At 43.6% G+C, this 22,439-nt stretch overlaps 3 protein-coding genes across 3 annotated transcripts in view; 1 reads left to right on the top strand and 2 right to left on the bottom strand.

Annotated features, from left to right (window-relative positions):
- Positions 1-566: 566 nt before the first annotated feature.
- LOC143424024 (RNA-binding protein 5) lies at positions 567-7,209 on the bottom strand. Its single transcript, XM_076895826.1, has 8 exons — positions 7,062-7,209; positions 5,823-6,422; positions 5,653-5,722; positions 4,535-4,608; positions 3,513-3,626; positions 2,690-3,437; positions 2,441-2,604; positions 567-2,353 (listed from the first exon to the last, which is right to left on the bottom strand). Exons 2-8 carry the CDS (start codon positions 6,405-6,407, stop codon positions 1,334-1,336), a joined length of 2,775 nt encoding a protein of 924 aa, XP_076751941.1. The 5' UTR covers positions 6,408-6,422; positions 7,062-7,209; the 3' UTR covers positions 567-1,333.
- Positions 7,210-9,949: 2,740 nt separating this feature from the next.
- Positions 9,950-22,439, top strand: part of LOC143423828 (ELAV-like protein 2) — a 34,411-nt gene continuing 21,921 nt past the window's right edge. Inside the window, exon 1 of the mRNA XM_076895422.1 lies at positions 9,950-10,644. The gene's annotated coding sequence lies outside the window, so the exon portion shown is untranslated. The remainder of the gene's footprint in view (positions 10,645-22,439) is intronic.
- Positions 11,605-16,799, bottom strand: LOC143423708 (cytosolic carboxypeptidase 6). The gene is made up of 7 exons (XM_076895215.1): positions 16,671-16,799; positions 13,867-14,231; positions 13,370-13,806; positions 13,098-13,301; positions 12,744-12,967; positions 12,111-12,306; positions 11,605-11,929 (listed from the first exon to the last, which is right to left on the bottom strand). The coding sequence occupies exons 1-7, from the start codon at positions 16,690-16,692 to the stop codon at positions 11,626-11,628; spliced, it is 1,752 nt and encodes a 583-aa protein (XP_076751330.1). The 5' UTR covers positions 16,693-16,799; the 3' UTR covers positions 11,605-11,625.

Here is a 22,439-nt window from a genome sequence, read left to right as displayed (position 1 = left end):
GAAACAAAAATAAAATTGTATTTTTTTTAGAAAAAGGTAGTGTATAATTTTATTTCGAAATATTTAAAAATCGCATTTATGTACATTTATGGAAACATCTGAATAATCACATTAATATTTAATTGAATATTTTTTCTACTTTAATACAGAAAATAATATTTATATATATATATATATATGTATATGTATATATAAACCATACTCTTTCGAGGATAAAATTTCAATTATTAAAAAAAAGAAACAAAAGTATTTTCGATAGTTTACAGATGAACACGAGTGTATTGCAAGCAATAACGCTGCGTGTATTTTTATTATCATCCTTTAACCTATTACTTATTACATGGGTTTTTTGCAGATATAATTAAAAAAATAATGATAAAATGTAAGAATGACAGTAGAAAGATGTATGTATAGCGAAGAATGTGTGATCTCCAAAAATACAGCATAAATCATCAAGAGAAATCAAAAGAAAAATTAATGTATACATTTATGAATATAAATATGTATAACTATCATTCTATATATATATATATATATATATATATATATATATATATATATATATATATATAGAATATATATATATATCCGTGAAACCTGTCATATAATTACATATTATAAAGGAATTATGAAATTTAATGCAAATCGGTACAATATAATAAATATGCGTTACACCAGTGACGAGAAGTTTAGTTACACTGGGTTATAATCAAAGTATGTTAGCATTTTTTAGGGGAAGCATCATGAAATTTTTATAAAACGACACCACATTAAGAATTCAAGGAACACAGGTTTAATTTTTAAATTCTCTTTAGATATTTCATAATGCTTCGATATATTCCATCTTCGAAATATGAAAAGTACTATGTTGTGCACAAACTGTTAGATGAGAATTGCTTAGTGTAATAACTCTTTGAACTATTTTGTTACTGGTACTTATAATACATTCTCGGGTACGTGTAGTTTTTAAATATACAACTTTTGTTTAACGAATGAATATATAATTATTTATATTTTAAAATGATGAGCATTTCATGCACTTCTATTTAATACATGTTAAGGTTCAGTAAAAAACACAATATGTGCAATTTACAAATATTACCAATTTATATTATCCTCTAAATGAAAAATTCTAAAATGAAAGACATCATGAAAATATAAAAGAGAAAAAGATCATGTATATCTCCCAAGAATGGATTATCATTCCTGAATTATCAGTATGCAACCAGCACATTATTCGAGTAATACGCGTACATACCTATTCATCTATGGAAAATTAGGTATACAAGTACTTATTTATATATAAAATCTATTTTCAGCGATACTCGATGTATTATGTATCAGACAGTTCTTGATAACGGGCATACATCATTTTCTTCACGCAATCTTTGTACGTGTCACCCGGTAATGCGCTGTACGACGATGATTTCGCCCCTAAGCCAGCCGTAGGAACTCTTCTCTCCGCTTCGATGATACTTGTCCTGCCTTGATTCGATTTGCCCAAACCCATCCCTTCGCTCCATCCCATTTTTTGTAACAGTTTATTGCCAACATTATCCGAACCAATACCGGCTCTGGTCGGTTCTTCGTACGACACTGATATTTCCTCGACTCTAGTTTTTAAGTATTTTTCTTTGAGCTTATTTGGCTGTGGAGGTTCTGGTTCACCATACTTTGCCCTCCTCTCTTTGGCGCGATCTCGATACTTGTTATTTCTTTGTTGCGGATCATTTGGATCTAAACCACGTACCTGATACCAATTTTCCAAATTTTGTTTATGAAGATCTGATAGTTGTTGATGTCGAAGTAACGCTTCTTTGCTTGGGAATTGTCGTTTGCATAATAAGCACGCCAATTTACTCCAATCTGTATGTTGTCTTTCTTCCTGTTGTACATCCTCTATTTCCTCTTCCGTGTCGCTACCGCCACCATAGGCAGCGACTAAACCGTTATTTCCGCTCTGGTCTTCGTCTTCGTGATATGAGTTCGTAAGAGATTTTTTCTCCAATATAGCGTATCCCGCATCCGCAGCTCCACTTCCAACTCCCTGATTGCCATCGCCACCAGCAAACTCGGAATTCCAATTACTCTTCGCGTTCTCCTTCTTTTGATTTAAGGTTTTCGCCCAGCGTTCCATGTCCTTGGCTATTTTTTTCGCCACCTTCACTTTGTCTTGTTTACTATCCTTCTTTTTGCTTTCGTCCTCTTTCGTAGCTTCTTGCGTTGTCGGAGCGATAGACGAAGTTGTAGCTTGATTAGTGACTGTACTTGTTGAATCGGTACTACTGGCTGTGGCGGTTATCGTAGACCCGCTAGAAGTCGTTCCTGTTCCTTGCGCCACGGTCGTAGCAGTCTGCGTCATTTCAAGTAAACACAGAAAGATTTTTTTTATTGTTATGCCCACAGTCTGAAATTAATTGAAGCTATGAATTTCAATTACCTTTGCCGGTTGATACGAAAATGATTCGGCATCCCAGTAAAGAAATTGCTGCGTGTGACTATTGTAATAATATTGTGAATTTGGGTCATAATACAATCCCGTACTTGGATCGTAGTAATAACCCGATGACTCGTCGTAGTGATAAGTGCTAACATCTGGAACAGCTAAAAAAGAAAAAAAAAATTAGCATTATAAAAAACCGTAACATAACAAAGTTGTCTAGAACTGTAGAACCATGTAAAAACTTACAGTATACTTTACCGTCGCTACCATGTGCGGGTACTCTTCCACTTGCTAACGCCGTACTGACTGGTGCTGTGGGTGTTGGCCTGTTTTTCATTTCTTCGGAATCTCCTAGTTTTCTGGACGCTTGTAATTGTTGTATAGCCGATTGTGCTACAGCCGCTGCCGCGTTCACTCGGTCAGTTTGATTTAAAGACGGCAAAGTGATCGCGGATCCCTGCATTATTTGATTCTGATAATATTGCGTATAATACTGAAGGTAATGAGCTTTTTGTGCAGATGTCTTAGCGTATAAGTTGGCACTATATTCTGCCAATTGAGCAACATCGTCCAAAGTATATCTCTGTGATTGGTTGTCGTTCGCTTTCCACGTGTTCGTATTGTTTATCTGGTGAAGTTTGCAATAAGTAATCTCCACTTTCCTGCCGTCTACCACCAATCCTTGTTTTGTAAGAGCTGTGTGCAGATACATGGCATCCACCACGTTGCCCATTTCCAAGTAGCAGACACCTCTCGATGTATTTGTGAGGGAATCACGTCCAATGCGGATGCTCCGAATTGGCATCGAAGAAAGATTCTTCATTGCTTGCAGGACCGAGTCTTCGGTTGTTAAAACATCTAGTCCTCGAAGAAGTACGGTATTTGTAGGATGAGGGCTGATTTCATCGCTACCCTCCCCGCCTTCTTCGCTTTCAGCTCGAGAGGCTGAGCACTTGAAGCATGTTTCGCGCCTCTTGAAATTGTGCGCACCGCACTGCAACAGGAACGCAACAGTATCATAACATTTGCGTCGCATTGGACGAATAACAAATTTTATAAATAGCTTTACCTTAACACAGTGCCAATCTTGCGTGTTTTTTGCTGGTGGCTTATCTACATGGCAATCTTTCGGTATACTGTACTGCATCAAGGCTCGGTATTGGTCCTGCAGCATCAGTACTCCCTGAAACAGAGAATTTCAGTGTTATCCCGTCCAATATTCTCTCAAAGCAGCTGTGTATCCCGTAAACTTCCTTCTTGGTTGACGAAATTATAGTTTTTTTTTTTACTACTTCATAGCTTTCCGTCTCGAACGAACGGTAAAGAAAATGTCGTGGGCTTTATAACGTGGGCCATTCCACACGGCTTGCGGACCGACTCTATTATTATGTATGTACATGCGCGAAAGCTCTTTTTTCCGATCAAGAAAAAAAGAAAAAAAAAAGGAAAAGATCGAATTCGTAAAAACAAGCAAACATACAATATGATTTGCTTGCACATAAATTTTTACGTGTACAAAGAAAAAAATCGTGCAAAAAGTTTCCATTCGTTTAAAATGCTTTGATCGACAAATAATTGCATCGATAGAACAAAGTTAAAATGGTAGAAGCAGACTTGAATGAAAAAAATGATAGAAAAGCATCTTGTAATACTATATAAATGTAGCAAAAATAGTGATTTTGTACAAATAAATAATCATGCCGGGTATTAATGTATGCAATTGTACGTAGAAGATAAGACGATTGGAATGACCCTCCTCCGATCTTCATTGTTAGTCGACAAACTTTTATATGATAGATAGAGGATAGGTAAAAAGCACGCGGCGCGGCCTTTCAATATATGTAAATGTAAACTTTGTATATAATCCAATATAGACAAATTTTGCGAGCGAGTTATAAGAAAAGTCTGCAAAGTATGTGGGGACTCCTAGATAAATAATTAGGTACGATAGATTGAAGTAGCCTTTGTAAGGTGCACAGCCATGGCCATGGGGAAGGCCAAGGGGCTGCGTTACCGTGCCTTGCCGCCACGGGGCGTCGGTGGCACGCGTACAACGCATCGGTTGGGTATCTGGACTGAACTTCTTTCTACCTGTTTCATCTCCATCCACCGTGCAGCCTCCTGAGTCGCGTTAAACTCGACGAATGCAAAACCTCGCGAAGCACCTATACAGAGCAAATACACACATATCCAAAGTTAATCCACGTTTTGCCTGGGTGTCTCTACTCTGAGAGGGCAGGCAATCACAGCACCAACCATTGACAGACTGAGTTTCGAACGAAGTATTTTCTTCGCTTTCGTCGCTTGCTTTCATTTCCATTTGCCTAAAGCTCAGCAGAATGAATTCTACACGGGGTGACAGACGATTTTTCTCTCGTTTATTTTTACGCGAACTTTACTTTACTTTAACGACAGACCTACCAAAGTCTCTTAGAATCCTTCTTTTTCTTTTGTTACTACGTATAGATCAAAGAAACAATAGTAGGAACTGTATTGAAAGAATTATCCCTCCCAAAAATTTTTATGCTGTATATTCGTTAATGATATCAATAACGTTGGAAACAAGTAAAATTGATATTTCCAAAAATATAACCATAGTTTGTCAAAGAGGGTCACTTATATGCACACCATACAATAGAATAACAATTTGTCACAGAGATTTTAGATGTTATTTTGAGAATACAGTTGCATAGAATTGATTGGCAGATGTTCCAATTAATTTAAATTCAAGACTTTATGGAATTTCAGAAATGCTTTACATCACCCTCGCAAGATGAATAATGACGATTTGATTTCCCTCAAAATATTCTTCCTATGTAACAAATTCTGTTCTTGTTATAGACTTACCTGATTCCAAGAGTAGAAAAATTAATTAATGATTTATACTCGACTGATAATGATTACATTGATTATTGTGCGTCAACAATTCAAGGGTATGCATGATTGGTACCGATGTAATACTAATATAAATGTTTGTATAATGTAGTGAAAAAATTGTTTGAAATTTTCCTTAAATCATGTCACAATTAAACAGAGAAATTCTATGCCTTGAAAAATTTCAAACAATCTTTCAAAGTACTCGTTTAAAAAAATGCAACAACAACTTAGGCTACGCAAATCTAATGCAACCTGCTGAGATAAAAAGCAATTCACTAATTTGCATATATTAGGTGTAGGGGGAATGAACTAAGAAAAATCATGATAATTACCTGTGTCCTTTTTACGTATTAGCCTGATGTCCTTGGGCATGAGACCACAGTTGAGGATGTCTTGCCGCACCTGTGATACACACATCATAATGATAACAGTGATGCATGCTTGCAAATGCTGGGCTCACAAGTGGCCTTTATTATGTCAGGCCGCTCTGTTGATAACCTACGTCATTTTCTGTAATATGCTGAGCAAGCCCACGAATCATTATGGTGTTGTTCGGAGATTGAGATTTGTAATGGATGCCTTCCATGGACGAACCATAAGTACGTCCATGGTCATGCTCAAAGTCCATACTTTCACGGCTATGATCGTCATCGCGATCCCGATCTCTATCCTCCCGTTTCCCTCTACGATCACGGTCTCTGTCCCTATCTCTGTCTCTCCTTGAGCGATCTCTATCTCTGTCGCGATCACGATCTCGATCTCTATCTCTCTCTACAGAGTCTCTATCCCTTTGCCTTCCGTAACGATCCTCTCTGTCTCTGTAACTACGATCTCTATCGTCTCTACTCCGATCTCTCCTATCCCTTGACCTATCTCTCTCTCGGTCTCTGTCTCGGCCGCGATGATTTCTGTATTCTGGGCTGCGGTGGTCTCTATCACGGTGATCATTGTCACGATGTTCTCCATAATCCGGGGACCTGCTGCTTCCATAATCATTGCGATAATCATAATCTGAATTGTGCCCCCTCCTTTCAGGCCCATAACCCGGCTCCCAGGGGTCAATGTTGTTACTGTACATGTTGTCCATGCATTTAACGTATGTCTGAAATCATTGGAATTTTACCAATTTTATTTTTTAAACTTGAAGCAAAAAAAAAGCATACAATCAAATTAACACTTTTTAAAGCAGTATATATTTTACACAAATAAATTCGTATTAACTCACAGTCAATATGCATATGTCATATATATATGTATAATTAACATGTATATATATATATACATATATATATAATTAACATGTATATATATATATACATATATGGGATACAACTATTAATTACACGTTTAAATCCCTTGATGCTACCCGCTGGAATTTAAAAAATATGCTCCTGATGAAAGCGTAACGTACTTCTCGCAAGTATTTAAAATTAGTGTGACAGATTTCCATTAAAATTTTACACCGCACTTCAACGTTCGGAAGATGGGATACGAACAACGGTCATTTTGTTAACACTAATAACAAGAAAAGAATTATATTTAATTAAAAACAATGAAACAAATTATATAATGTAAAAAGATTGAATAGAGAACTGTGATCCGTAAGAGTCGACGAAATATCATGGCGTTGATTCGTAATCATCAGCCGATCTCATCGCAGATTTTTTTCTGAATACATCAATCATTTACTCAAATGATTTCTAGATTGCAGCAAATCCATGCGAGTCTGTTTCTCACTCACCTTACTCGATTCTTGTGGAAATAAATGAAATTTAACGTGATGCGCAGAATAGCGTGGTTGTAGCTCTCGTTCCTCTGGTACAATATGGCGCCGTATACGGAGGACCGGAGGACGGAACCATTACGTGTCCAAGAAATATGTTCTATATAGAAATATTTTCGAGATGGCGCTTTCGCTTGCTCGCTGTCGCTAACCACGAGAAAATAAAAATTGGATTCAAATGTCCATTTCGTATCTTTTTTGTGTTTATTTAAACTGAAGTTGAAATCAATAACATTGATAGACATAGAAGTTTGTAAGTATTACGCGTATTTTTAGCAAGATTATGTTTATAATTTGTATTTCTAAGCTGGTTCAATACCGTAGAAGTAGTTTCCATGAAAGTGTCTGTACGTTGAAAAAAAATAATACAAAATGTTTTTCACACGCTGACAAATATTAGGCAATACGTTTGTTCAGATGTTTTTACAAAACTTGAAAGTTTATATATTTAGAAACTGAATTCAGTAATATAAGTTAAATATAAATTTGAATCTTCTGGAAGAGAGAGGGAAATCTTTGAGAAGGAGAACACAAGATGGCGATCCTGTGTCAAGTCGATTTCCCGCGTTTGGATGTTGGAATTGAAACAACCAGAACATATAATACGTTGTTTGGTACGATTGCATTAGTTATAATTTGATATTAAGTTTCATATTCAATTTTCTTTTCTTACGATGAACAAATTATCGATAAAGTAGCAGTTTCGATGTTCTTCCCTATCTTTTTCTGATGCCTTATCCGAAGTCCAATTCTTTCTTCTCTTCGATCTATTGTTTATCGTAACACGTGATACATGAAACTTTGGTAAAATTAATTATTTACACGTGTATATATACATATAAAACAATACAAAATTGATATTATAGTATCTGACGTTGGAGAAAAATACATCGACAACAATGTGTCATTGTATAGAAATACAATCGTACTTCAAAACTTTTGACAATTCTCTTTGTTGAATGGAATTAAAAGGTAGCGTCTGAGATGTTTCTTTGATTTGAATAAATATTGTGCGTATTGTAGTATACGATCGTTGTCCACTGCGCACGTGAATTTAAATAATTCTATAGAATATAACCTCAAAGGGCGTATTAAAAAGCTGAAAATTTAATGCTTTAATGCATATTATTAAGTAAAGAAGCATTAATGTCATCGATTTTTCTAGGTAGACAACGAACCTGACGGCTTCGACCTCAAAGAAATGCATAGCGTTACTATTTTTGGGTAAGTGAATGATCACTAATTATTCGATCCAAAGATAAAGAAAGTGATACATAACGATCAGCCAGTCAATTTTTATAATAACAAGTTTTATTATGCATACGATGATTTACGAAATTTATGTATATATAACGTAAGTACGTTAGATAGTTCACTTTAATTACATTTTTTACATTTACAGGGTACATTTATACAATTTATTTCACACGAAATATCGAAATGAAATTCATTTGTGGCTAATAATTTGACTTTGAGAAAGTAGACTTTTTCCAATGTACCGGTTGTAACAAGTGTATACGAAAGGGGTTAAGCCTGCACATTTGGGATCGGTCTCCACCCACGTCGTATTTATTCAGATCGAGCAATTTCGTCGAAATTCGGTTTTACTCGGTTCGCTAGGTGGTTGCCGGTGGTTGCTGCTACTGTACGAGACGTCTGGTTGCTTGCATCAATGCCGGATAAGGAGGATCTCGACCCTTTTACGCTACACTTAGATAGTGCAAACATTCTGCTCTTCATTTCGTAGATAGAGACTGTAAAAAATCTCTGGAAATCTAATTACTATTTAATCTCATCGCGACTCGCGAAGGAGCTGTGGTAAACAGCTTATCAGGGATGCGATAGCGTTACGATCGATAGTAAATCAGGAATCGGGTATTGTTTGCGAGGGATTATCCTGACCCCAGTCTACGATTCCAGGGTTATTCCATTGCTGGTGCACGGGCAAGTGTTGGTGGCTCGGTGCAGCTCGTTCGTGTTTACTCGGCTTCAGCAGAGGTCGCTAGCTTAACCTGGAGATGTGTTCACGACCTGAAGCTGGTATACGAGGAACGGAGGAGGCACGAAACGTAGCGTGTATTATTCGGTCGAGGGAGCGTGAGAGAGGCAAACGGGACGCGAATGGAAGACGAGAAAACGAGCGAGAGAAGGTAACGGGGGGGCGTAGGCGGAGGAGTGCTCGGGGATAACCAGGTACCGGAAGAAACGAAAGAGAACAAAGATGCTGGAAATGAGATTGAAAACAACGAGTAAAACGAGTAAAGAGAAAAATAATAGGAGGAAAGATAAAGGATGGCGAGTCGAGGGGAAAGATAACAAACGGAAGGGAAGAGAGATAGAGGGGCGGGTGAGAGGGGGTGTGGTGGGAAGGGAGTTGAAATAACAAGAGAAACGGAAGAGAGAAGAGCGATGGTGCGGAGGGATAATGGAAAGAAAAGGAAGGAGAATCGAGGGAGAGATAGGGAAATGCAAATTGCAAGTAGGGGGTGCGAAAGTGAGCAAGAAGCATGGAGAAGGGCGGAAAGAGGAAGGGAGAGAGAGAGAGAGAGAAAGAGAGAGAGAGTTAGAGGCGTCTGGTGCGCAACCGGTACGACGCAGACAGCTCGTCTATATACTTGGTTCAACGACCACCGCCCTAGTATCATCCAACCCCGAAGTACCGGGCGGCTCGCGCTGAATACTTAGACGAGAGGAATAGAGGGGGTTGGAATGGAGCTAGGGAGCTCGAGGGGTTGCAGTGGGGTAGTTTTAGGGAGTAGGCTGGCTGGGGAGGGTGTAGAGGGAGAAATGCCGAGGTGGTGTTGAGCGGAACGGCCCACGGGCCAGTTTCGTCTCGAGTCCAGGAGTAGAAGAGCTACTGGCCGCTTGTCTGCTCCCTTCTTTCGCTATAGTTTCATTTCTTTCCGTTTTAGTTCATTCTTCAGTTCCGATTGATTGACACGTTGATATACACACATACACAAATAACACCGATACATGTATAATAATATATAAAAAGGAGAAGAAGGTCGCGCGCGACACACACATCCATACACACACACACACTTACACACACGCACACATACACACATACACACGTTCACACCAGAGGTGGTACATACGTGTAACGTATATATGTACGTGGTCACGCTAACTCCCGTCACGCAAACACACGCATACTACACAGACACGGACACGTACAGGAGCGAGCGCGAGCGCGTACAACGGACGGCGTATCTCGAACGATATATCTTTGGTCACGCATAGAAAGGAAAGAAACGAGAGAAAGCTAAAGGGAAAGAAAAAAGGAACGTACACGTAAAAAGAAAGAAACGAATCATCCGTTGATCGGTTTGTTGATTGTGATCGACGAGTCGCACACTCGATTGTCGTATGCTCGATGCACGGGTACAGCCGCGATCAGCTAGCGTACTTATAGGTCCGTATCTGGCCAGGTGTATCAATCAGGCCGCGTAGTACCTGCGTCTTCTGTCCATCCGATGCGCGTGCAACAAGCCCGCGGGTTTGCTTGAGTTTTAGGAAACGTAATTCTCGCATTCAGGTACGTGAAACGCATTTCTATTATGTGACCTGTGCATTCTGTTTGTTTTTTATTTCTACGTATTTCTGCACGAAGCCCTCGATGATATCGAGCGGTGGTTGTGACAATATCCCTTGGACGAGATTACCGCTTCAGCCGATTTCCAATTTTTGCTCGTGTGTTTGATTAATTTTTATCCCAACAGAGAACTACTCCGAAGTGATGATCGTTAATTTTGATAAAAATCATCGACTCATTGCCTTGTTAGACGCGGGAAATTACGTGAACGATGGACAGAATTTAAATCTCGTTCGAGGGTTTCAGTTTTCGTTTAGTTACCATTAACAGCTAGTAGAGGAGATTATGCATGATTTTCGTTGTGTTTTCCCTTAATAACTTGTCTGTCTGTTTCAATTACTACAGCCGATAATTATTGTACAATGTGTGTTCCGATTTATTGGTGCTAAATCACCGTATTTTTGAAAAATACGTGTAGAGTAGAGAACCGCGCGTGTATGTGAACGAAGTACCGTGACAATCCTATAAATCAATTCTTTATGATTCTACACGGCGCGCTCGAATCACTGAGTCGCGTCGTTGGCATTAGCCGGCTTGGCATGCCGCTAGATGCATCAATTTTACGTGGATATCGAGACGATCGTTAACCCACACAACCGTGTAAAGAAACTTCCTATGAAACCGATACGATCGCCATTGCTCAGATTACATAGATTGCGTTACATCGTTATCCTTCTTTCCTTCGGTCAACTCAATTATGAATTAAGTTCTTAAGGATCGTGAAAGTTTGATTATATCCTAGGAAATTCTCAGCTTGTAATAAACCCGAAGCGACTTATCGATAATTCATATAATTGCTGCAACACCCAATTTCTCTTTACACAGGAAAATCACTATAATCGAATCTTGCAAGGCAGTTCTAGTTGTCGACCGTTTGGAACAAAAATGCGTCGTAACGCTGATGCGTCGAATCGTGTATAATCGTTATCTATTCGATTTCGCGGGTTTTCGGGCGACCTTTGCCCTGTTCTTGCTGGTAGCCAGTTCCAAACCGCCCCTTGTCAGCTGATTGAAATCGATAATGGTGAGCCTCGGCTCGGCGGGATGTCTGGACAGGGCCTGCACCCTGTCGAGCGGTGCCCCGGGGCTCCGGAACCTGTAGCTCCGGTTCCTGCACCCGCCGACGCCCGTTCCACTTCCAGTTCCGGTCCCAAGCTGGCTCATCCGCGTGCCGCTCATCGATCGGTAACCACCGCTCGCGACCACCTCTGCATCCTCTTGAAAGTATCTGCCGATCACGGATACGTGAATTTCGTAGCTGGTGTCATTTCTACTCGGGAATCGGGATCCTTGGGACTTGAAACTTTAATTAATAGAATCATCGTAGGTGCCTCTGGCTCTCTAAGTTACAATTGATACAGATTACGATATGTATGGGAAGTAATGATAGGTAATTTGATTGAAATTACTCGTGAATGCTGGCAAAGTGTATAGGCGCTGGTTTCCTGGAGGTTTTCGGCCTAGTTTCTTTTGGACCACGGTACCTCGGCCGAGATTGGCGTGTCCGTTTGACGGACGGTTGATCGGGAAGACCGACGGGGATGATGCCCATTAATTTGTAATATTCTAGGAATACACGCGCCAGATTGCGCCCCAATCTGTAATCTGTCTTTCAATTGGATGGTCAAGATTGTCGATTAATCGATACCACGGGCCTACGTTAAACGCCGGATGATCGATCGACGCGAGAACTTTTCAAAGGCGAGGCTCTAGCTTTATTTGATCGGGGTATAAATTATTCAACGACGGCGGGCTTAATCTCTTTCCGAAAAAGGCGGGTCGAGGCAGAGGAAGCGACCGGATTAACGGCGGTTCCTTTTAGAACGTTCTTAAGACGACTTTTCTCCCGAATGATTAATTACCTCCGCTAGGATTGTGGTAATTTAAAGTTAGTTGGTTACCCAGTTTCAAGGGGAACCGTTGGGTTGATAACATCCGAACGCTACCCTCGGTTTTAGCTTCTACGGGTCCTCCTCTAAAGAATTGAATTGCAAAAATGTTAAGAGTAACAGAGCATAAAGATATAGATAGGAAAAGGATACATCCTTCCTCGGTATATGGAAATATTCCAGGCATCGTCCTCCTATTGTATCCGTACATCGATACCTCGATGCTGTAGCAGTTCACGTGTTCCCTTAGAATGGAGCAAAGATAACGACGCGCGGTGCCAGCCTTGTGCGGGTCCTGATTGTACATCGTGTTCCCTATCTCATAGTCTTCGGCGTGTTGCGCCAACAGTTTTGGTAACACGATGTGCCTTTCGTACCTGAGAGGCTGGCAGCCATTGGTTAGATAATGTCATATGGGAATCGAGACGAACGGACTTTCTTCACGAATATCTCAGTAGCATAAGGACAGGAATCTTTGTCAGAGAAAGAAAGAGTGTTTAGAGCTACCTGTACACATCGTCGTACGTGTTCCCATAAACGAAAATCCCCGTGGCGTTGGTATGAGCGTGTAAATCCAGCACGAAATCCAATGGCGTGCGAGAGTTCTTGTCGAGGTTCTTCAACATCGATTTAATCGCTACCAGAGCGGGATGAAGCCATTCGGAGATCTTGTTCCACGAACGGTTGAAGTCTGCCCCAATCGCTGAGGATCTTCAACAAGACAACCATCGTGTTTTGTTGGTCTTTCAATTCTCATTGGCGGATGATTCTCCGTTTACCTATAATTGCCAAGGAAAACACCGTCGGGATTTAACATCGGCACTATCTTGAAAACGACGTAGTTCCTTAACACTTTGGCGATGGGGTGGGCGCTAACCAGAAAGTCCATTAGGCCTTGGCAGACGAAGGAAGAGGGTGACTCGCCTGGGTATGCCCTGGCGAGTACGACCACTACCCTCCTTGAATGATCTTGAGTGTCGTCCAGATTGGAAGTTATCGTGATAGAGTCGATCTTTCGCTTCTGTATCGACGTGGCGATAGTTTCTCGTTTCGTGCAGGTTAACCGAGCGCAGAGATTGTCGAGATGAGCCAGGTAGCGGCTGTACGAGTACGGATAGGTCAAAGCAAATTGGTACACGTCTTCTTCACGGTCGAACGAAAAAGCGAAACTGAGAACGTAGTGGTTCTGGTGCACCGCTGATTTGTAGTAAAAAACCTAGAGAAAGATTACACGCTCGTGGGATATCCTCCAGTGTTTCGTTTCACGTTAACTCACTTGGTCTCTGGGAATTCTTTGCCATTTTGGCCTGCTACTGCTCTTCATCAGCGGAGTCATTCCGTGCCGGAACAGATTCGCGCTTTTAGATATGTTAACGATGTTGAAGATCACCCGTTGATCAGCCCTCACGTTGTCCACGGTAAAATTGAACCACATACGAAGCCGTGGATTGCAGGTATCCGGTCGTATGAAGAGATCGTACTCGAACTCCGAGATGAGGTCCACTCTGCCCAGGTTCCCGGTCTCGAAAGAGGCATCGAAGCAGATGTGTCCTTTCTTCGCTTTCCCACTATGACCCGGTGGTCGCATTATCATCTTGTTCACGTTACCCATGCCACCGTCCGCATCGCTGTCTTCGCTCTCTGCACAATAATATCATAATTTCATTCGAATCTTTCGATCACCGTACAATCATCAAGTTTGCCCATCTTCTAAACAACTATGTTTGTACACGATTTAGATAAAAACGATCGAACCAGTTCTCTGATAGAGACTGGTGTGCTCCAACGGGTCTCTACTCTCCCCCAGAGCCATCCCCGAAGAGGAAACGCGGTGATCCAACGAGCAGAAGACTCGGGAACGGACTGAGTTTCCTCCAGGTCTGGCTCCCTTTTATGGCAGGTGTTACCACCTACGTGGATAAAGTCTGAAACACCGATCGTGCCGTCGGATCAGCCCGTTACTGCTAATTCTCGTGTCGGTTCTCGTGCGAGGAATCTCTCGTGAGGCTTGGGTTCGTGATTTCGCGCGGTTCAATCGGGCCTCGATGGCGGGAATTCGCGTGGCTGCTACGCGTCAGAGATCCCGCGGGCACGACAGCCAGGCTTTTACGAATGGGTCAGAGTCGTTTACGGTCACGAGAAGCTCGTTGATCGAAATCTAAATGAGGAGCCGGGTGGGTCCATATCTGATTCGCTTTCTCGAACGAGAGGTCGGCTGAAATTCGGCCACCTTTTCCAAAGCAGTTATTGCCCTCCCCGGTAATCACGCGTTCGTGGGAACGAACGAAGGTGGTGGGCGAGAGAGCTGTTATTCCTGGTCACGAAATGTTCGAATTAGAAGTTGCACGATGAGCTGATTTCAAACGGTCTCTCTCTCTCTCTCTTTCTCTCTAACATCGATCTTCTCGATTATCTGCTGTTTTTCATCCATCTGTCGGTCTTTCCTCGTACGTGCCAACGGTTTGCTCGTGGTGTACGCTAACTCTTGAAAGAGTGTAACGCGCTATGAGCTGACGAGCCACGTGGCGCGTGCACGAAGAAGGGAGAAGTATAAACGGGAAGGTACACGTCACGTTTTCGACAAGTAGCGTCACTGTGTCTGGAGTCTAGCTCCTCCGTACTTCGATGCATTATTCTTCGCGAGGGGGAGCCCAGTGTTCCGCGTGCGGATTTCTAAATCAGGATTGCTCGATGTCTATTTCCATGCAGCCAGCGCGATATCCGCGAATGACGCACCCGACGGCTGAAAGTTGCGCGTCTATAGCCTGGAAGAAGAGGAAACCGCCGAGAAACAAGGGAATTGGAGTCGGTCTGGGCTATACTGGTTTTACGTCAATATTGCGCAATTGCGTTATCAATAATTCACGGGTAGACGATGAAACTGGCGACGTGCTATAGTGTCACGTGAACTACGCGTAGCCAGTCAATGGTAGTGACCGACAGTGACTCGTTCCTGGTTCGATCAGGTCCGGGCGAGGATCAGAGAGCTCGGAGGAAACCCTGGTTATCAGATCTTCGAAGAGGAAGATTATACAAATTTCGGGTTGAGCATTCTTCTGCCGCGAAAGGGTAAACGGGACAATATAAGTTGGTAGTTTGGCATTAGCGACAACACCTTGTCCGCAATGGGACAAGCTTTCACCTCTGGGAGGGTTTTTACAATTTGCCCGGGCAAATGTCCGCGGCGTGTTATCTCGCCGCGATTACGGTGGTAGGAGGAAAAAAGGGAAAAAGAAGAGAGAATCCCCGGGAAATTGGAGGGAAAAAAGGTCTGAGGACGCTCTGAAACTGACGGTTGGGAAGAGCAATTAAAAGTGGGACAAAGAGGCCCGGCAGAAAAGCACGGAACAATCAACGTGGCGGCGAGGGTGGCTAGGGGATGAAGAGGGAAAGGACACAATAATACGCACCACTGAACTCGTGCTAAATCTTCAACAGTTCCGCTTACGTTCTTCGATCGTTATATTTCTCTCCTCGACGCGGTTTCTCCTTCGATCGATGATCTAGATAGGAAAGGAATTAGAGAAATTCAACGCGGCTAGGAAAGGTCTCTCTTACGCTGTTCAATTATTTGATGGCTTGCACGGCAAAGGGCAGGTCGAGAGGGAGAGAGAGAAAGCGAAAAGACGACTGAAGTGGTAATAACAGCGTGGAACACGAAAAGTGTACGCCAGCTTCGAATCAGAGACGGAAGGCTACCCCTTGTACGTGGAAAGCCAGCCGGAAAATTCACCCTTTGGCGTAGAATTTCGCGATCTATATACCGCAAACCAGCCTGTGGTTTCTCTGAAGAGGAACACCTGCCAAATGTCAGAGTGCAATAAGCATCGAGCTCGCGTTGATTCTCGCGTGACTGCTGCTCGATCGACTTGACGGATCACAGAAGAGATCCATCGGAAACGACGTCGAGATATAGGAACACACGCGCATACACCGAACAGAAGTTTTCACCTGTGTAGAGGTGCGATATCACGTAAATAGACGGTGCGGGCATGTGTTACGTGCTCGCGTTTCAGTCACGGAACGTTTTCCAGCTTGTTACGAACAAATCAACGGAGATGGATCGGGCATAGTACGTACCAGTCTCTTCGTCGTCGGACATATCGAGAGCGATACGACTTCACCTGGACTGGTCCACGCGAACTCCAACTTCTCGTCGACTGGACGACACACTGCCGACGGATTCACGCGTTCGTTTCCTTGGTTTGTTGAATCGATACGCGTGTCCCCGCTGCCGTTTCTTTTCGCTTCTGCCATCGTCCACGCCGTTTCCTCTGTGTCCTCGCGTGACTCTCCCTCGAATACGTGCACATCGTTTCCCTGAACGTTTATGAAACTGTTGCAATCTTTAACGAGAGCCAGAACCAACATTTGAACATGTGATATTGTATTATTTCGGCTAACGTAAAAAGCTCAGGATTTGTCTAACCCTGAAATCCGATCCATCAACCGGTAGCTGAAAGATCGACCGCTCGTCTTTCGTCGCAAATATTTGCGCAGAGACGTTTGTTCTTCATATTTCGTGTCGAGCTAACATGTCGATTGAATGGGAGTCATTTTTAGAATACACACGTATCGCACTGAACGATTCCTCTCGCTGAAACGATTTTACTTCGCTCAAATGGGAGCTCTGCAATTTCAGAGCTGGGAAAATTGCTAATTAGAACGATGCGCGTTTAATAGGCAAAACGGGAGCCATGTAATCCGGGCATACAACCGCGGTTCGATTATCAGGGTGCACAGAGGCGCATAGGTGCGATATAGCGTTCGTGTACAGCCTCATTTCCCGGTCCAATGCAAAATAAACTTAAATCGCGCGTTTTATCTTTGAGCCAACCTCTCACACTTTTCTCGTATCGTCGAAAAGATAGTTTTCCGGTTGGCTTTCTATGGTCCAACATCAGGCAACTTTCTTCGTAAGTCTGATGGTGAAAATCGTTCGAAGAAGCAAAGTTCATTGAGGAATGTAGGAAGTGAGGAATCTTTTTTCCTAAGAAAGCACTCATAAAAAATTCAAGAAGTGCGCATAATTTAAAAGATAAACTTTATCTTCCTCGGTTGCACGCGATGAGGGGTTGCTCTCCTGAGGGTAGGTCACGTGTTCCAGGAACATCCTGGATTTCGATGGTATCTAGAAGTTGGTGAAATTCGTCTGGTTAAAACCGCAGGGCGAAAACAAAATCAGAGAAGTAAAAACTTGGGGAATTTGAAGGTTCGGGAGCTGCGGTCCGGGCAAGTTTCGTATCGGTGGTAGGTGTACGCGCGTGTGTTTGTTCGGCTGGTGAATGTCCTCCGCTCCTGGGCTTTAGCTGGGACTTCCTGGTGAACCCTTCCTTCCCTCGTCCCTCTCCGTTCCCCGGAGTTGTTCGCAGCTCGAGCTCGCGTGGAGGGAGAGAAACGAGGAGTAAGAGAGACCTGTGGAAGCGTAGGAGAGAGAGTGAATGACTAGGAGAACGCAAGAGATCGATATTCGAAACCCCTGTGCCGTTGGGCACCGAGCTCCTCTCGCCACCCCACGCCCAATGGCGTAGCAAGAGGGGGCAATTGGGCTAGGTACTGGCTGTTCCCAGGATACTCGACAAAACGGAAGTTTGGGACAAAGAGGAGGAGCGTTATAAATTGCCCGAGACGGCATTCGGGATTTACGCGGTCCTGTCGCCTCCCCATCTCCCGTCTGGCTGCCTTTTTATCGGTGTCATTTTCATCGAACCCCAACACCGTACATTAACGGACAATTTCTATTTTCGGTATTATCAGATGCAATTTTAGCAACCGGAGTTACAACACGGTTGGACGTTGCGCTTTCACTGGAAAAACAGAGATGCGTAACTATGGCGTCGAGCATACCCGTTTTCAATGGTCGTATTTCATTTCGTCGAGTTAAACTCGAATCGACGCTTTTACCAATCTACGCCACTGCTCGCGTCTGTCCTCATACGCATGCTATTTACCATTAGATTATCAACCCCTTATATTTTTTCGTCTCTGCTGCACCCCATCTTGTTTCTGCTCTTTTTCGAACCCCCCTCGGCAGCTCTTTTCTCGGTACACTTTTTTTTCCTTCCTCTTCCGTGTATCCTGTATCTCACGATGCGAGCGTACCGAGACCAATTATCTCACCCGGGATGATCGATTCACGGTTCGCAATTCCGAGGCCGCGTCATTAGCGGACGCTCTTCGCGAGGCGTTCGTTAACATGGATTGCCTCGTCGTGCGAGTAATAACGTGGAAATGATATTCGCGTCGGCGTGCGTACCGCGTCCACCTATCGATCCGTACTTTTCTCGTTTCAACTCGATCCTAGATAAGATAAGCGTCGATCAAGTGCACATTATGCTTTCGCTCGTTTCCGTTCGCGTCGAAGAGGACGGAATTTTTAAAGCCTGCATCGGATGTGCCTTTCCTTTCGTTCCTAGTCGAGAACCGTTTTCACATATCGCACGTGTGTTTTATCGGGGAGAGATAAGAGAATAGCGTTTTTTAAACGTGTAACGAACTCCACGTGGAAAATATTTAATTCGATTTTTCTGTTAACCTTTTGCTTATCGCAGCGTTACTGTATTGTGCGATTAGCCAATGCCTGAGGCACGTGGATCCATTTATGAAGCACGTGTCCTCTCAAGATTCCGCTAGGGGTAGCGTTACAATATTCCGGTGGTGAATGCACCTCCTCCAGGTAGCTGGGGTTCCCGCAAAAAAGAGGGTCCCTTAATTCAATTCGAAGCCTCTAATATCTTGCGTCTACAACGAAAGAGAGAAGAGATGAAAGAATCGACGGGGGACAGAGGGTAGACGGGGGGAAAAAAGGGGCGACAAAAGTCGGAAAGTTAAAGCGATTATATTCAACGAGATAAAAAAGGAAGCAAATTCGGTACCAATCATCGGATTCGGGATATCGGTTCGAGTTTAACTTTCTGGAAAATTTGGTGAATATCTGTGCACGTTAAAAGGGTGTATATAGAGGAAAGATTAGGGGGGAGTGGGGTTGGGAGGGGAGGGCGGTGGTGGATTATGTGGTAAAGGCACGGCGAAATTTGGCCGCATTCGCACGGTCGAAAAGCTCTCTCACACGAGAGGGAGGTCAACCCCTGGGACGACGGTTTCCATTTTCAACGTGGCGCTTGCGTCCTCGAGCTCTGCGCGGGCTACCAACCCTCTCTTCTGTGCTCGTTTCCCCTCCTCGTCACTGTACCACCCCATTCCTCTCTTTCGTTCACCAAGCCTGATTTCCAGCCCTTCTACTTTAACCCTCCAGAGCAGCGCTTGCGCACGTGCACCCCCCCCCCCTCCCGCGCACTAGCCATTTTTTCTTCTTCCCCTTGAATACAACCCCCGTCCCTCGCACTGATACAGCGAGACGAACCTCTCCGGGCGAAATAGTGGAATATATTTTTACGTCGGATTTATTATCCACTACCTCCAACGTCCACGTCGACGCGCTTTAATATTTTCTGCCATTCCTTTCCTCTTCTTTTTATTATAAACGAATTTCTACATTTTTTTTTCGTGATTCCTGGTAGTTTTTCAGCCGAGTATTCTTGAAACGACGACCCTCGAACTTTTTTGGACGACCCTATCCAAAGGAGGACCGTCCGTCTCTACTCGAGGTCGCAATTAACGCCTTTTTCCAGGCCATCTAGCCGGCGGTGTTTGTTTTCCCCCGATTTCTGTCTTTCACCACGTTCTTCTGCCACCTGTATGCAAACTACGGCCTACAAGACCCGTTCGTTTTCTTCGTCTTTAAAAATCCCCCGTTTTACCCCCTGGTTCTTTAATCAACAGCCATCCACCGGCTGCTTTTCTTCTGTCTCTCTCTCGCCCTTTCAATGTAGACTCTTCGAAAGTGTTCTTTCAATCAGTATCGGTGGTTGCAAGGTCCGGAGGACCGTCCAGAGGGAGCAGCCATTGTTTACGACACTTCAGTAGCGCCTGCGTGCCTCGCGACCACCCTCGATTTCATTTCCCTTCTCTTTCCTAGCTTTCTCTGTCTTTTTAGCTGTCGGTTGATCGTAATGTCCCAGGGATTTCCGAGAGCGCACAGTAATCCTCTTTGATTTTTCCTCGGCGCATGCGTCCCAGTTTTTGCAAATTTCCTGTTCCTAGTCGAATATTACGGTTCAGATTTATGCCACAGTTGAGTAATGCAAGGTCGTAATGTTTGCTAGGAGGAATTGCACCGCTCTATCAGAGTCCCTCTCTAACGTATATGGATTTCCATCGTCGTTCCACCATCTTCACGACTCTTTACGCGTAACGAGTTAACGTCACGACGATTTCGCGTCGAGGGTCGACCCGTGTTCCTTCGTCAGCCGGCGCCTGCGTAGATCACCGCCGCCTCCGGACGCAATTTTTCTCCGTTTCCTTCTCGCCACCCGCCGTGTTCCGGTTTCCACCCTTTGAACCACGTCGGCCACGAGCGGTCAACCATGGTTGCTAGAATCCGGAGGATGCAGTCATTGCCTTCGCTGTTTCGATTCGACGCCTGCGCAATCTTCTCCTCGCTCTTCTACCGTTTTCTTACCATTTCTTTACCCTTTCTTTCTTTTTCGCAAGTCTTCTCCGCTTTTTCTTTCCCCCGTTGGCCGTGTTCACCGCCACCGCCACCCCTCCGCTCGAAGGTGGCGTGCCGCGAAATATCACGGTGGTGGCCATCCAGGGAGAGGGTGCAGTCATTGCCTCCTTTCGGCGCCTGCGTACATTCCAACAACCCCTCTCGTTCCTTCTCTATTCAACGGGTTTTTCTTGGCCGTTTGCTTGGAGCTCTGTCCTCCTCGCAGCTCCCACCCCTCTGTCCTAGGCAGCACTACTAGCACATCGGGGGCGGTAGGGATGGCGGGCAGCAGAGGGTGCAGCGATTGGCGGCAGGGTCCGGCTCCCGTCAGTTTAGTTACCGCACCACATAAAGGCATTGCGTTGTAGACACCGTTATACCCGCAACATTCTTACTATTTGCTTGTATATTTCATTTCTGACCCTTTAATTCAACAATACGTTCGTATCGTTGGTACATATACACAGTCCTCCTCCACCGTATATACCGATCAATCATTATTGCTTTCTCCCGCCCACGTGTCAGCGAGATTACTTGTTAAAAATCGTGTGTGTGTGTCCACGCACAGCGTCCTCGACTCGGGTTTAAACTAAAAGAAAATCGAAACAATCGACGACGAGACAAGCATAACGTTAATAATAATATTAACAGAGAAAATCAAGCTCAGAAACTAAAGAAGAAATTTCGCCGACAGAATTGGGACCGTTGTACCACGTTCTTCCACGTGCGCCTTCGTCGAGGATCTTATGATTTCGCTCATCCCTCTCGACCACCCTTCCCAGATCCTTCTCTTTCCCCCTTCATCCTCCGGAACGTTCAACTTCTCGAAGATCGTTCGATCTCGATCGTCGTGCAAGACGTTCCCTTCTTAAATTCGGTTAAAAGTAAAACGATACCAAAAAGCGATAAAAACGGTTAAACGGAAACACATACACATACACACACATAGACACACGCCGTGGATAAAACACACGTCGCCGGTTCTCCACGGATATACATGTAAATTCGGTGCGCGGTACGTTGACGAGGTTCTGGTGAACGGAAAGCATAGAGAAAGCCAACGAATCATCGCCTGGAAGATCTTTTTAAATCGACAGAAGAGGCGCTGCGGGGAAAGCAAAAGAGGGAAACGCAAGGACGAGGAAAGGAGAGGTAGAAGGAGAGAAAGAGAGTAACAGTGTTGGCCGGTGGGAGTGAAAGAGAGACACTGGAGGGTGTGTTCCGCGATTTTCTTCGTCCTTTTTTGTTTTCTCTCGTTTCGTTGGAACTTTAAAGAACCAAGTGTCACGTAATACACG

Source organism: Xylocopa sonorina, chromosome 5, assembly GCF_050948175.1.
Source record: "Xylocopa sonorina isolate GNS202 chromosome 5, iyXylSono1_principal, whole genome shotgun sequence".
NCBI lineage: Eukaryota > Metazoa > Arthropoda > Insecta > Hymenoptera > Apidae > Xylocopa > Xylocopa sonorina.
Note: the sequence above shows the minus strand (reverse complement) of the source record. Positions and strands in the feature narration are given on the sequence as shown.

Excerpts from the sequence above, each read along its gene's own strand:
- LOC143423708 (XM_076895215.1), bottom strand. The coding sequence starts at position 16,692 with ATGTCCGACGACGAAGAGACTG. Across the intron at positions 14,232-16,670 it reads GTCCGACGACGAAGAGACTG|AGAGCGAAGACAGCGATGCG; the intron begins GTACGTACTATG and ends ATTATTGTGCAG. Across the intron at positions 12,968-13,097 it reads ACGTACGACGATGTGTACAG|GTACGAAAGGCACATCGTGT; the intron begins GTAGCTCTAAAC and ends CCAGCCTCTCAG.
- LOC143424024 (XM_076895826.1), bottom strand. The coding sequence starts at position 6,407 with ATGGACAACATGTACAGTAACAACATTGACCCCTGGGAGCCGGGTTAT. Across the intron at positions 3,438-3,512 it reads AAGATTGGCACTGTGTTAAG|TGCGGTGCGCACAATTTCAA; the intron begins GTAAAGCTATTT and ends TTCCTGTTGCAG. Across the intron at positions 2,354-2,440 it reads TTTCGTATCAACCGGCAAAG|ACTGCTACGACCGTGGCGCA; the intron begins GTAATTGAAATT and ends GAAATGACGCAG.